This window comes from Pyxicephalus adspersus, chromosome 1, assembly GCF_032062135.1.
Source record: "Pyxicephalus adspersus chromosome 1, UCB_Pads_2.0, whole genome shotgun sequence".
Classification (NCBI taxonomy): domain Eukaryota; kingdom Metazoa; phylum Chordata; class Amphibia; order Anura; family Pyxicephalidae; genus Pyxicephalus; species Pyxicephalus adspersus.
The window spans coordinates 84,271,326-84,287,670 of NC_092858.1; the positions used below are offsets into that span (position 1 = coordinate 84,271,326).

The following is a 16,345-nucleotide window of genomic DNA, read 5'->3' on the forward strand; positions in this document are numbered from 1 at the left end:
AGTACAAGCACTTACACTCCTTTAAATTAATAAAAAGTCACCATAATCTCATTAAGTGTTTTATTATTGTTTAAACTGTAATGAAATTTTAACACACATTGTCTTTATTAAATATACTGCTTGATGATATGTGAGAAATAGAAAAATATAACAATAAAACAAAAGCTAATTAAATAGCATAATAAAATAGTATCAGGAAAATAGAAAGTGTTCGTTTTGAAATTAATAGAAAGTGTTCCTTTTAAAAAAAAAAAATAAAAGCTTTATTTTTAATTTTTTAAAAATGTATTTGTAAGAACTGCTGAAGCAAATAAATATTGTAAAGCAAGTACATGTAATTATTATTATTGTAGGCTTAAAAATGGCAGAGTAATATTTAATTGAACCACCCCATGATCTTTTATATCTCTAAGGGCTCTGATATGAGATAAAGCATCCAGTATCATAAGGCTTCTTCCTTGGCTAGTACATTCCTATAGGATTTATGTTTACCTTACATAATACAAAATGCAGAAGAGTGGAAATAGGATAGGAAGAGTGAGCCTTAATGGCATGAACTCTCACAATTAAATATCCCTAACAAAGCCTTAAGGATTAAAAAAAGCCATATAGTGATGCAGCCCAACCGTATCCACCATTATCTGAAATATCAGCTTGAACTGATTGATCCACATCAACCTACTCGGCTATTGATTTAGGTGCCACATACAGCCCCAGGCAACATTTAACTTTTTCATATGTCTCACCAATTTCTGAGAGATTAGAGAGAAAAATGATGTGTGGAGTTGTAATTTAGCCCTAGCATTTAACAGTTTATGTGGCATAATAACATGACAGCTGCTGCAGGGAAAAAGCCTAGGCTATCTTTACAATAGTCATCTACACATATGGTACAGGCACTATATGTATATATATATATATATATATATATATATATATATATATATCTGCATAGCAATATACATAGCACTGTCAAAGGTTCTGTCTGTCTAACTGGAAGTATTTGAAGATCTTATCGATTTGAGCTAGGCTTCCCTATTCATGGTTTGTCTCTCCTTTTCATTGAATGCAGTGTCTACATCACGCAGGCCATGACAGGTGGTTACAGCACAAATAATTGTGTACATTTATTTTCACAGTCTGCATTACTGACCCTAAACCTAATCCTGAAATTGTACTTGGCTTTTAGGGTTTTATAGTAAAATGCAAAAAAACAACAATAACATTAATTTATAAATGTATATATAAATATAGCAATAGATATATGATTGAGTCATCACTGTCTATGATTGTGTTAGGCATAGTTGCAGCATGAAAACCTTTATTCACCAAGATTTTGATTTTATATTTTTATCACTATCAAAAGGTTCCATTCAGGATGCTTAAAATTTAAATAAAAACCCTAAAAGTTACATTATCTTTATGTTTCTAGTTTTCATGTTATGGGTTCAAAGCCCTCAACTTCTGAAGGATATGCAAATCACATTTGCACTTGACTGAACACACAGAGTTTATGAAATGTGGACTTTTTAAAGACCTTTTCTGAACAGAAGATGTGATTATTTATTATTTATATTTAGTTTACCCAACAATAAAATTTGAATCCCACTACTAAGCTTTTCTCGGAATTATTAGGTCTTTGTACATTAACGGTCTGTTTATATATATTTCAGCGGTCAATTTTTTTTGTCATTTTTGTGTTTTTTTCAACAATGGTATTTATATTACTTTTAATGCAGACAAAAAATCTGTCATTGTAAAGCATGAAATGAAAGCATTTTTTTTATTCACATTTTTGCTAAATGTTACTTAATATGTCCTGTGAGTTCCTGCTGATCAATAATGACAAATGTGAAGAAAATGTTTCCATTTATTGGCAGGTGTTTAGTGGTAATGTGGGTTTAATTGACCATGGTGCACTGGTGACCTCTACAGGCAGGACTCAGTTAATTCATGTTCAGATGATTTTAATAGCCAGATTATTTACCATTATCCTTACAATTTACAATGCAAATATAGTGCACAATGCTGTTCTCTGGCTGGTTTAAAAATATTATGTTTAATGTTATTTAGCTTTTATAACAGTCAATTTAGCTCTTCAATATGTTGTCGATTGTACTCTTTATTGGAATGAAATGTCTTCCACTAATATTGAGCGGCAAATCCTTTACTGAAAGTCTATAACCCCTGTGAGACTTTTATTTTGATCTGAATCTGTGATGCTGACTGGAAAGGGTTTTTGTCGTTTAAAGCATTCTCTAAAAGTTAATTCCTTGCAGTTCCTAGGGGATGACAGAATTAACCATGAACCATAAGAAAAACTGAGTAAGCCTAGAATTATGCAGTAGATCTGGTCCAGGATTGAAAGATTTGCAAAATAATAGCAAATGATTTTTTAGAAATCCATTCCAGGTTTACTGGGTCATCCAGGTATTCCCATGATAGTCTACCTTCACCACACTCGGAGAATTTTAATAAAAAAAAGGCCCAATGAGTACATTTTACCTCCTCCCTCCTGCAACAGCCGGAGCTCTTCTCCTCGTTGCAGGATTGGTTCCTGGCATCATTTTTGTAAGTGACACAGCCAGACCAGTTAAAACCCTGATGTCACCCCCTTAAAGCAGAACTAAACTGAAAAGAAAAAAAATTCACCTTTAATTCCTCAGATCTCTCAATCTCGCTGAAAATGTTCTCGATTGGGTCTCCTGCCGTCCTGCTATCCGTCTTCGTCCTGACACAGAGGAAGCACCAGGCGCCACTATTTTTATCTGAGTGAAGGGGGGGTCTTCAATTCAAGGGTGTTAAAGAATTAAAAAAGAATACCATTTTTACTTTACATAAAATGGTTGTCTACCTTTTTTTTGTAAAGTAAAAATTTTGGTGATAGGTCGGCTTTAAGTGCAGGTCTTTCAGCCTTGCTCAGTATGGGAAGATGCCAAGGGCCATTGGTTATTGGAGGAGAGCATTGTCTTTAACAGGAGCAGTAAGTTACATTGCTTTATTCCTATTATATCATCCCATAGAAAAAAACAAGCAAATGACTCTTGGAGTGAGGAAGGTTTTTCTAGGTTCATGACATTGTAAACATATAATTTTTACGATATATATATATATATATATATAATATCTCGTATACCATTAGCTATAGAAAAATTGGTTCAATGTTTGCTTTTGTGACTGTTGTATCAACCTGTGTCAGATCTGTAATGGCTGTTAGCAAACAAACATCTAATTGGTGGAAACCTTTACCATCATTACTGCCAAGCCAATATGTAATGAATATTGTGTATTTCAGATACTTGAAACCAGATGAAGACAAGAAATCAAAACACAAAACTGCCGTGAAGAAGAAAACGCTAAATCCAGAGTTTAACGAGGTAACCCTAACTAGTTTTTTTATTATTACATAGTAAATGTGTTGAGTCCTTACAAGTCACAAGTAATTACAAGTGACATTTTATGTCAGAAATTCAGCCACAGAACTGCAACCTTTACTGCACTTTTAAACTTCACATTTGAATTTTATAGAATGCAAAGAGGAGACTAACTTGATCTGTGCAGCACTGCACAATAATTAGATTAATAAAACATATGATAATGAAACATTACAATGAAACATTAGTCCCATCTAATTCTGTGACAAAGTAGTTATAAAAACCTATCTGAGTGACATTTTCTTTGATTCTGTGTATCATAAACAGGTTAAAATAAAAACCAAAACTTTTTTGCCTTGTTTCATCCTTTGTTGCATCTCAGTGCTTCTAAACCCTCCTCATTTTTCATATTTGTATCACTGTGACCAATCTAAGCTGTACTAGTCCTAGTATAGGGGATACAAAATAATTCCAGTTTCACAGTTTAATGCAATCTTGCCTTTTCATGTAAAAGGAAATCATTCTGTTGGTACCCATGTATTGTTTATCAGGTAGAACCAAACATTGCGGTTTCAGTGCTCGGCAGGTAGGAGTTCAAGGATTGAATCCTGGCCTTAAGGGCCATCATGTGCTACTCGGAGTTACTGAGGGAATGTACCAAGTAACACCAAACCAGAAAAATATCATGTATAATATCACAATATAAAATTTTTAAGGGATTGCTGTTGTGTTAAGCATTGCATAGCAGAAGAAAATAAAAATATATAATTCTCCCTGACACGTGTGTAGTAAAACAGAATTTGATTAGTAGATTTCTAGATAATATTTCTATTAATAGAGCCGCTTATTAAAGTTGAGCAAGACTCAACTACATGGGGTATTTGAAACCATTTACTCCCTGTTGACCGATTCTTGATTGCAGTATTTCAACTTGCAAGCATTGCAATTGTAACCAAAAAAAAAAACATTGTCATGACAAAATATGCTAATAAAACATTAAAATGTAATCAATGTGTAATTGATATCTAACTACATATAAGGTTATGAAGCGTCACTCAAGCTACTTTTATTTATTTATTTTAAAAGGGTCCCCAGCACTTGTGATAAAAAAAATAAATTCTTCTTTGCCAGTAGATGATCTTAGTATTCTGGGTCTAATTAGGCAACATCATTTGACCTGAAGACTGAGGACAACACTGTAAGAAGGGGGGAGTTCTGTTCAACACATCAATTTCAGTATGCTGAAAGCGAGGCAACACCAACAAATGGTTAATAAGTACTGTACTCATTTAAAAATGTATATGTATTCTAGCCTTAACATTACAAACAGCAGATAAATGGGGACACCCAATCATTTCTCAACTGAGCTAGTCAATGGTTCTTTATTGTATAAGGGACCTGTGATTAGAATGATAATTGAAACATAATCACCATGTATTATTCTCAGTTTTATTGAGCACTAGGTCCTTTCAGCATAGCTTCACATTTTTTCTTATTGAGTTTCAATCAAGTTCATATCAATTAGCAATTAGTTACCTGTACACAAACGGTTTGCCATTGGTAGGTAATCATCATGGTGCTATTCACCATTTCCTAGCAACTACCATTGCAGACGGAAGGAGGCTAATACAGAATGACACATTCATGTTCATTGTTTGCATTATAATGCACAAAAGATAAAACAGATAACTAGGATAATTATTGAGGCTGATTAAAGCCATTATAATTATTCTACAAGTAATCGCACAACATATGTAATGAAAAGAAACAGAAATGTCAAAACTAGAAAATATTGCAGAATGATTTTCCAGGGTAAACTGCTATGCTTTATGTGCCCTTCTCCTGTCCTTTGTGCTTGGCCAGTTCTTTGAAAGATCCATCTACCTGTTATTTGGGCTGTGGAGCCAGATTTGCTTGTAGGTGAATATGTTTAAGAACAGCATGTTCCCTTAGCAATTTTGCAGCATTATTCTTGTTAGATTGAACATTTCTCACGCAGCAAAATATTGATATAGCCAAACATCAGGATCACAAGAAAGCAAAATAGATCATGTACCTGAGTATACTTCTTTGTGCTGTAAAAAAAAAAATCTTTTTTGCAAAGAGCTATACAGGTTATTGTTTGGTGACATCCAAATCCATTAGTACCCCAGTAAATCTAGCCATGGTAATGTGAGATGTTAATACTTATACCCCTATGATAAACAGATACATACTCTGCATGCTAAGGCAACTCATCATGCTATTTGGGTCTTGATATCGGTATGGGTGCTAAAGGAAGCACTAGAAATAATGTAATGGCTGTGACAGCTACCGGTGTGACTTGGCAGAGGTTAACAGGCTGCAGCAATTACGGCAATGTCAAAAAGCTTCACTTCTGAGCAGCTTGAGTGTGTGCCATGGAGACTTGCCTGGGGGTTAGCAGGAAGCACAGATTACTAATTGAACACTCTGACATATTACAAGTGCTACACGCAATAGATGTGAACAGTACTTTATGGATGTCATGTGAATGAGAAACCTAGAATCAACATCCTACCTGACATCAGCAGAACCCCAACAGATTTGACAAATTTGAGCTAAAGTGTCACTGGAAACACAGAAAATTAGGCAATGTACTGTGAATGAATTTATTTTATTTTCATTAAATTAACAAGCGCCATCATGCATCCATTACAAGTAAAACGTTATTTGATATATGGTGTTACTATAGTTTTTTGTTCCAATGCCATTTACCTTTGCAGGAATTCTGTTATGAAATCAAACACAGTGACCTTGCAAAAAAAACTTTAGAAGTCACAGTCTGGGATTATGATATTGGAAAATCAAATGACTTTATAGGTAAGTGTATGTTGTGTAACAAATCAAAAAAAAATAGCAAATAGTTTTCATTTCTGCAGAGTTTTTTTAGAAACTATAATACAGCAGTGAACAATAAAACTGTTCTATTTATTTCAATGTGGTATTTAGATTATAAGGGGTGAGATGTTTGTTGTGTTTTAGGTTTGTGATATTTAAGTGGTGAAAGCACATTATTAATGTACCACATTACATTACCACTTATCAGTTCTACTCCTCATAAATATTTTTTAATTCATTGCTCTAGATCAGTCAATATTTGCCTTGACACATTCTATTTGTTTAGTAACCAAGTTACTTACTTGTCTATAAATGAAAGGGTATATTCCTGACACCATCTCTCTGTCCCTATGGGCTGTAGTGTTTTGTAGTGACACCACAAGAAAAATGCAGCAACTCTGCCACTTCCACTACCACCATTGTGGTGAAAGCCAGAGACATGAACAACCAACCCCCTGCCCATAGACGCTGGTTGAAAGCATAAACCCCCATGTGTCATGTCTACTAATTGTTTTATTTGGCAATTTGATGACAATTTCATAATGCAGTTCTTGTGCGTATACTGGGGGACTCTGGGTCTTACTTCTGTTTTAAGTACTGATTTATATCTTAGACCACATATAGCTTCAACCTATCTATATCACCATGCTCTGCTGAAAAAATTAATAACATTTATTCCTCTCCATAGGTGGAGTTGTATTGGGAATCAATGCAAAAGGAGAACGTCTTAAACACTGGTTTGACTGCCTGAAAAACAAAGACAAGAAAATTGAACGCTGGCACACGTTAACAAATGAGCTACCAGGAGCCGTCCTCAGTGACTGATTTGAGCGTGCCTCTCTGTGTTGAGATAGCACAGCTGGAAAGGAACAAGACACAAGCTATGCCTTTGCCCTTTGCCACAGTTTACCATAACTATACCCAAGAGAAAAGTTGACTAGGGATAAGACAGTTACTTCAACCTGTCAGTTAAGCTGCAATGGTGCCAATCAGGGTAACAGAGAAGGTAATTTGTCATAGAACATTCACCAACTTAAGGGACAACATTAGTATAGGGCGTTTTATACGGATAGTTGTACATACAGCTTGTTTTCTCCTTGTGATGTTGTCTTGAATGACTATTATTACCCTAGAAGTACAATTGTGCTTATAAGCTGGATTCATGATTGTAACAGAAAATATTTTTGTAATGATTGCGAGACAGTCACCAGCATGATCTCCGAAAGAAAAAACAAAATTCTGGAAAAATTACCCTGATTGGCATTAATATTTTGATTACTACCATAGCAATCTTTATTTTGTATGCAGATACCACCAGTGGCATTTTTTGTAAGTTTTAACACTGGTCATTCATATTATGATGAACACATTTATATATATGCTTTGTGTTTACAAAACATTACTTTCATTTATAATGGTCATGGTGTACTAAAATCAGTATCCTATGTGTTGTGGCATCACCTGTGCCATTTTGCACTAACACATATTCATTTCATGTCAAGATGGCATTGTTTGCATAGGCTCACAGACTTCGAAATACCAAATTAGGCTGCTGATCTATGTGACATAGTGATAGAATTCCATGAGCACAATTATGTGATCCTCTACAACAGACATAGTTATCGAGCTGTATCATGGATAGATGACCTCCTCAAATGGTTTAAAGAAGGAGTGGTGGCTCAGATTTGTAGTTTCAGTCTGCAATCATTAGGCCAAGATAGTGCAGCCCATAGTGTCTGTCAAACCAGGGAATCATAAATTGTATTCAGTATAAAAGCTAAAGACCAGATAAAAACCAAGATGTGGTAAAGATGAAACTCGTTGCTTTGCAATGCACCACTCAAGCCCTCAAGTTTATTGCCTTTTTATTGTACTTGGTATCAATAATGATATTTAATGCATCAGTCACATGTGAGGATAGATGTTTAAAAAGGCAACACTCACAAACCAGTACACACCATACACAATATTTAATAAAAAAAATATGTATATTTCGCTAACATATATTATCAAAACTGTTTTTTAATATGGATTTATAGATTTAAAGGATAGATGTATTTAAATGTAAACTGACCCCTAAAAACCAATTGCAGTTTCAGAGAAGGAACAATTATTTCTGTAAAACACTTGCTGTTGATGCTCCCTCCTCCACTGCAGACAAGTTTTAGATCATATAACAACAGATGAAACCTGCTTCTATTAAGGTATGAACATTGTATAGTTACTAAGATAGAACATCTTAGTAACTATACAATGTTGAGTGAAAATCAAATATCTGAGCTGCAGCATTACGTCATATATTTGCTATATGTAGGGATGGTAGATTTCATTTTTTTTTAAAATCTTCCCAGAAAGAAGCAATGACTTATTGTGCCAACAACTAAATATTCTGTTGTCCCGGGAGCTCGGTTTCATTCTAAGAACTTGTGCTGATCTCAGTAGGTACAACATGTTTTACTGCAGCCTATTTACACTTTTATAGCATGGCCAAGCAAATGCATATTGCATTTTTAGCTGAATCTGGAGTTCTGCTTTGAATAATATTGGTCGAATATCACATACAGAAGTTAACATATTAGTTAAAAACAAATCAAACTGTAGTCTTCTTATCAAGTAGCATTAAGGCTTTTTGTAAATCTACACAACACACACTAGGAACAATAAAACACAACTTTTGGAATTTTTTTATCTGTTTAGTACTAGTATCAACTACAATTTTTTTTGATTGTTATATAAAAGTAATGGCTGAGCTTTTGGGGGAAATACATTTGGACCCTGAAGTACAATGTATCTAAATTGTATCAAACAGGGCTTTCTTACTGCACCCGTAAAACAATAACCCTTTGTACAATCATTTCTTTAGTGTCTTTTAGCCTTTGCAGATTGCTAAATGTCATGGGGCTTTAAACTGACCTATGGTCAAATGTATAGTGATAACAGGTTGCAGGTATGGATATATAATGATTAATAGAAAGAATAAAAAATGGACCTTTCCCAATATAAATAAATACAAACTGTGCTGGTTACTTGACCAAAGACCAACATGAACCTTACTGAAGGAAATCATCTGCCAATCTAAATTGTAATTCCAACAAGTCTGTTTATATAGCCTTTAAGTAAACCAGACCAGGTATAGGACAATTTTTTAGCAAGCATTAAATATACACATGCCTTCACTTTTCTTTATAGCTGCAGCCACTAAGCAATTATCCTCAAAGTTCAAAGCAAGAGAACTAAATTCAATAAAATAATTTCTTTCAGCAGTTTAGATTCTTTTGCTTTGTATACACATTAGTAATCAGAAGGCTGCCAAGCCACCGCTCAATGGAGGAAGAAGCTAAACTGCTAATTTAAGAACTTCAAGCCTGCGTATGTATGCAAACCTTGAGGATGAATTTCATGTGCATATAGTTACATAAGTCAGTGGAGATTTGTTTTAAACTTAATTTACTGTTCATTTGGAATACACCAATATTTAAAATTCCATAGACTGGCCACAGTTACACTTTATGTCTACTCTTGACAATATGTCTTCTTAAAAGGTTATTTTCCATCCTTCAGGAGCTCAGTGCTACAAGGCGCCCAGGTTATGTGGATGCAAAACAAGCCCAAATCATCACCCCTCCACCACCATGTATGACAGTTGGTATTAGGTGTTTTGTATTCCCAAAAACATTGCTCTGTGCATTATATCCAAATATCTCCACTATAGTATTGTCTTTCCAAAATGTTCCAGAAATCTTATGGGTCCTTCAGATGCAACTTTGCAACCTTAAAGTGTGTTTCCATGTTCTTTTTAGAGAGAGGAGGCTTTTACCTGACAACCTTCCAAACAAGTCATACTTGTTCAGTCCTTGGCATTTTGTTAACATGCACCTGAATGCTTCAGGCCAGCAAACTGCCAAAACTTTTGTTTTAATAGAGGTGGTCACAAATGCAGATGATAAGTCTATTTTAATAGCACCACATGTCTGCTATTCTCTCTCCTTATTTTTTTAGGAGTGGTAAGGGTGCACTTAATCACCTACCTACTTTCACATACTATATCTGCATTTTGACAGAGTTCTGCCTAATAATATGTTGAGACAAACATCTGTCTTAATTGCATTTATTAAAATAATGTACCTGTTCCGAGTTACATACAAATTCAACTTAAGAACAAACCTACAGTCCCTATATCGTATGTAACCCGGGAACTACCTGTACTGCATATAGGGCAAAATGCTCCCAAGCAACTCATTAGGTACCAACTCCAGGAATTTGAGTATATAAAATATAGTAATTTGATGGATATAGATGGAGACAGAGAGGAAAAAGCTTATAATTTTCTATGCAGAAATGTTCAGCTTATTCTCAGGGATATGAAATATATTCCTGTAGTCTATTGTTTGTCATTGGCCATTCAGCCTATAGACTGTAAAACAGACCTTTCTGTCAAAATGTTTGCAGCATCACACCACACATCACAGTACCTTTATAAATTTGGGTGTAATAGACCTATATTACAGCTTCTGTTATATATATCTGTACCACACATCACAAAAAGACATAGTGGAAAAATTCAGTTTTCTTGTAAAAAAGATGTAGCACACACATGCATGAAAATTTTGAATATGATGTCAATTATTTTGGATCATATTTAGTAACTATTTGAAGGTATGTGCTCCTGGTAACATAGGCTTATCAAAAATGTAAACACAAAGTTACAAAAATAGTATAAATTAAATAACATATCTGAAATAAAAATACAGTAAAAAAAACTGCATTAGGCTAAATTCACAAACTTTTTACACAAGTCATGTGACTGTATTGAATAAAACCTTGTTGGGCTCAGCTGAAATAGCTGTTATATTTTTGAAATTAAAGATTTTTATCCTGGCATGACAGATTTGTGAATTATGCCTATTTTGTGCAATTTTCAAGCTATTTTAGATAGACAGTGAAGTACTGTTGGATAAATAGCAAACCCTTTTAGCTTTAGGTTATGTCTTTGACCTTATGATGGAATATGCATGGTTTACATTTTACCTTTCTTGGACATAGCTCATTGTAGCTCAGCTCTCAGGTTCATTAAGCACAATGCTACAAGTGGCAGGATTCCGTAAAAGGCAGCTCTTAGGCTTCTCTTAGCTTCCTTCTTGAAAAGACTGGTGGACCTGTTTCCCATTTCCTATCATATTTCTGCCAGTTTCTCTACTCTCCTGAGTTGCTGGGTGCAGTACATTCTGGGAAGCTACAATGCAGAGATGGTGTGTCTTTTATGCATCAACTGCATAGGTCTAAAAATGATTTTGTAGTACGTCCAGAATAGATACTTTCTGTAAATGTTTTTCTAGCCTGCGTATAGTTCCTTCTATGTCTTCCATGGGATTACGTACAGAGCTCCAAATACAAGAGCATACAGGGTATATAGGCAATAGGTATGCACTAAAAGAAGGAGATAGGTTGCAGGTAATAAATGCAAAAGTATGTGTTCTTCATGTAATATTTATCTAAGTCAAAATATTGATATGGGTTTTTTAAACAAGCAAACACAAATGTTTACACTGCCAAAAATTGCAGCCCATCTTTTCTAAAGACTACATGTAGAGATTCCCTGTACGCAAATAAAGCAACAATTTGAGCTTTACTGAAATTGTTTACAGCGTTATGCTTGGAGAACAATGCATTTTCTCCCCAACAGCTAGTTCTAACTGTAAAGCATGGTGAAGGCAGTATTATAGTGTCATGTAGGCTTTCCTGTTCAGGGTGTCTTGAAATAACCAAGGGCTGTATTTATAAAGCAGTAAATTTGCTATTTACCAAACATTATCTGATGGAAAATCAAATTCACTGCTTTTTAAATAGGCCCCTAAAAGTTTTTAAGTATTCTTGGAAATTTTACAGCAGATTTTCAGCATATATTTATTCCAAAATTGAAAATAAGTTGAGTCATACAACTTGATAATTATAACATATAAGACGGGAGTTTAACAGAACTGCTCAAACACAAGAAACTTTTATTTTCATTGTGAAAACGCTGATTCTCAACCTCAGTCTGATTAAAAAGCACAGGAATGGACAAAAAGCTAATCAGAGACACCATTCTGATCATTACTACAAAAAGTATTTAGTGAAGGGTATTGCTCATAAAGGAGGGAGTCAATTAATTTGTTTAGTAAAGATATAAAGCTGAAACTCTAAAAAATAAAATTAGCCAGAGAATGACACAGTCCTATTGTAACCAAAATATCAGTTTTAGGTGGATTCATCCTATTACAATGCACAGGAAACTTCATGCAGGTCTTTCAATGACACCTAGTGGTGTGCTGTGTTTTCAAAGCTTCGACTCTTAGATACATTTAAAATGGTTATAAATTTGATATATGAGTCAAAATTGATTTAATCATCTAGGTGATATTAAGATCATTGGGTTTGAGGTCACACTTTAGAAAAGCACTATAGTAGCAGGATCATTCCCGTTGTATGTCATTGTTTCTATCTGTCTGTCATTTGCAACCCCCACGATTGTACAGCGCTGCATAATATGTTGACGCTATATAAATACAGTTTACAAATGATAATGATAGGGTTTAGAAGCAGAACAGATATTTTTTCCTAAAACAATGCTTTTCAGAACTACAGAACTCAATAAGTTGTCCCTCCTCAAATTTTCATAGCCTGCAGAAATTAATTTCTGTGCAGGAGAGTAGACATATCTCCCCATGAGACAGCACTAAGTGGTCCAGCAACCTCCTGCCAAGCACTGTGAGATATAGGGAAGAAAAGAAATGCCTTTTCAGAAAGTCAGAAATTGCAGACCCCGGGCGAGGGAACCGGAGCAAATATTTCTCAGTGGTTCAATCAGCTGCACAGTTTTTAATAAATGTGCTGTATCTTGTTCCAAACAATCTTTACATCAATAATGCCTAACAATGAACCTCTTTACTAAAGATGTTGTAAAGTAAGGCCAGAAAAACACTGAGTTTTAGGGACTTATATGTTATATTTACTGTTGCTTATGATCAAATGGCATCTAAAGAATAAATAAAAACAAAACATATATTACAAAAATCCAGTGGAAATACTGAAATCCCTAAAACAAAACAGATATAAAAAATAACCATTTAGGACATTTTGAATTTTAGGAGATTGGAGGGAACTAAATGTATGTAAAACCAAAACTTTTTTTGAAAGTTTTGGATATAATATAGAAGAGATAGAACGTTATTAAGGTTTTATTGCTGTCTGTGTATCCATCAGGGAGACTTGCTCTCATAAATGATCCTGGGGACCCTTGTTAATGTGGCAGAAAGAAGTTGAGTTGAGTTGTTAAAGGGAAAGGAGGTGAACTTGTCCAATGGGATCTGGTTCCTATTCTGGTGACAGATGTCTTTGGAGAGCACTCTGGGACATCAAATGTAGGAAATATCCCCAAAAAGACAGTAAAACAATGGTCTAAACTAATGTTTCCTAACCTTTTTAAAAAAGAGGTGAAGTCTTAGGGAACTTCAAGTCTTAGGGAACCCCTGCTATAAATACTATATCCACAGCTCACAGTACATTAGCTTGGTGGTCAGTGAGAAGAATATCAACCTTACAGATAGCCAAAAAGAGAATTGGTGTCAGTTAAACTAATCTAAAAGGCATAAATTACTAATTGTTCAAGAAAACCCTAGCAACCTCTAGAGGAACCCTGGTTGAGAAGCACTGATCCAAACCATTGCCAACTGTTTCGGCTTTTAATACACAGACAGTGAATCTTTCCAACTGACACACCTTACTAACACATTTTGGTCATTGCCTCTTGTAACATGAAGGATGATATTTGAGGGAATTGTTTTTTGTTCAGTTATTTTCCCTAATATATAAATTGGCATCTAACTGGTATGAAAATGTAATACGCCCACAACAGATAACAATAGATGTCTTGCTGATGGCTGGTACTGACCTTTTTACATGGGTATCATCCCTGACACTCGGCCTAAATTAAATGTAATAAATGTTGAGGCTCAATCAACAAAGGTTCAGCAAAACTTTATTAAATGTAAACCCTAGCATCTGTCAGTGTTAATACTGCAGCCATTGTTCTGTAGAAGCACCCCAAACTCTGGACAGTAGTGATGACCATCCAAATGCCTATATGTATGTGGCTTTAGGATGGAAAGATGTTTGGACAGTGGACAGACAATAGAATTAGGTCATTTTTGTTCATAATTTTAATAGACAAAACTACCCTGACTACCCTGATAAATGTTGATTCTCTTTGGCATCTATAGTAAAGACACAAAACACACTTCACAACAAGTCACCAGAAAGCTGTGACAACAGATTGACATTACAGCTCCTAAGACTATATTAAACAGACACTATTGTTTTTTTATTTTCATTTGTTTTGTTTGTGAGCAGTCACATACCCACAGGAGATTCTTATAATTGACTCATATCTCTAGTGCCTTTCAAAACCCGTCAACAGTTGTCCTGCTCGGCAGAGAGCTCCCTGGTGATTCCATTTCTGTGTTGACATTATATTATTCCTGTAATTTTCTCTGATTTTAGTGAAGGTTATTTCTGGGAACTGGATAGAACCACATTGTGGCACAAAGATTGTTTTTTTATGGATCACTCTCTAGCCACATATAATATGTATAATACATTCAAAAGAGTGACAGGCTATAAAACTGAAAAAAAGGAAGAAAAGAAAGAAATCTGAAGAAAAATACAAGACAGTTGAGTGATTTGACTCTAATGGAAGCAACATTCATGTTATCATTGCCCTGGAAATATGAGTTACTATTAGTATGAGGCATTTGAACCAGAGAATGGCTGCTTCCATTACAGCCTTACATGAACGCCCAATCACAAAAGTGTTTTGTTTTATAATGTAAGCCTTTTACTGTTTTACTTACAGCAACCCATGTCCTAGCTGTTATAGACATTCAAATTTGTATTGGTTCCCGTTTTCACAAATACACTTACATTTATAAGCACATTGACTATTATTGCAGTGTGATTGATGCAAAAATATAGGAATAAACCAACCGCTGTAGCTTTTTTTTTTGATCTTTATACCTCCAGTTTTCCTATGCAAATAATAAATAATTCATCCCTAAAATAGAAATCATTTTGTATGGTAGTTTTCAAGGATTTCTGTTTGCCAGGTGTCTAAGTTTGTGTCTTCATTGATCCTGTGGAATTAGGGTTTAAAAAAAAAAAATGCATATTCTTTTGGTATTGCAGATTATTATTTTTTTTTTCAATACTTTACATTCTCCTAAAGCCAGTGACTCAGCTACATATCTATAGTCACAATGTCAATTTTGGTAAGAATTACTCCCCACCCCTTGCCGCCTTAAGTTCCCAGAACCAACCACCAGGTTGACTTCCTGGGCACCCCTACTCTGTGTCTAAAAGTTCCAGCATTGCAAAAGAACAAGCTCTTCTGATCGGTGATGGTACAGAAGTACCACTCGTCCCACCCTGAAGGCGACCATGGATCTTGCCAATATGAACACATGGCACAGGGCCAGCCATTTGCTCCCTGTCCAATTCACAAAGAGGTCATGATTGGAGCAAGGGGCTCAGTAGCATTTGAACCCTCTAAGACCCCTTTTCTATCATCACTGTGTAAAGCAGTCCTAACTTGGTTTATTCATCACTAAGTATATCAACCAATTTCACGTTGGGTGAAGAGTACAGAAGTTAGATAAGATTAGAAAAAGCAGACATCTGTGTTTGTTGTATTTGGTACCTAATGGACTATTATGTTTATGTGATACAAACTAGACCAACAACATCCCAAATAGTCCAAATTCCTATTTGTAACAAAAGGGCTAAAATTAAAGAGTTGTAATTCAGGGATGTGAGTAAATAAAATGGCAAGATCAGTTTACTTTGTAATATTAGAGATGATGTTTCTGCATTTAATGGTAGTCCATGAAATGTTACATCAAATTACTGGACAACAAGGAATAGCCAATAGCCAATCTATTCCAATATAGGAATAGATGTCACCATAGCATCCTGTGGTAATATTTCTTACTTTTGTAGAAATGTAATATAAGTGGCTGCTGCGAATAGCTCCTCCACTTTTCCTTTGATCCAGTTTAATGTCTACATCGGTAGAAACAATC

At 34.9% G+C, this 16,345-nt stretch overlaps 1 protein-coding gene across 2 annotated transcripts in view; it reads left to right on the forward strand.

Annotated features, from left to right (window-relative positions):
* Positions 1-10,298, forward strand: part of DOC2B (double C2 domain beta) — a 246,040-nt gene extending 235,742 nt beyond the window's left edge. For both annotated transcript variants that reach the window (XM_072416382.1, XM_072416391.1), the window contains 3 exons: positions 3,296-3,377; positions 6,119-6,215; positions 6,922-10,298. In XM_072416382.1, the coding sequence (XP_072272483.1) occupies positions 3,296-3,377; positions 6,119-6,215; positions 6,922-7,058 (316 nt within the window). In that variant the 3' untranslated portion in view covers positions 7,059-10,298. The remainder of the gene's footprint in view (positions 1-3,295; positions 3,378-6,118; positions 6,216-6,921) is intronic.
* Positions 10,299-16,345: the final 6,047 nt, after the last annotated feature.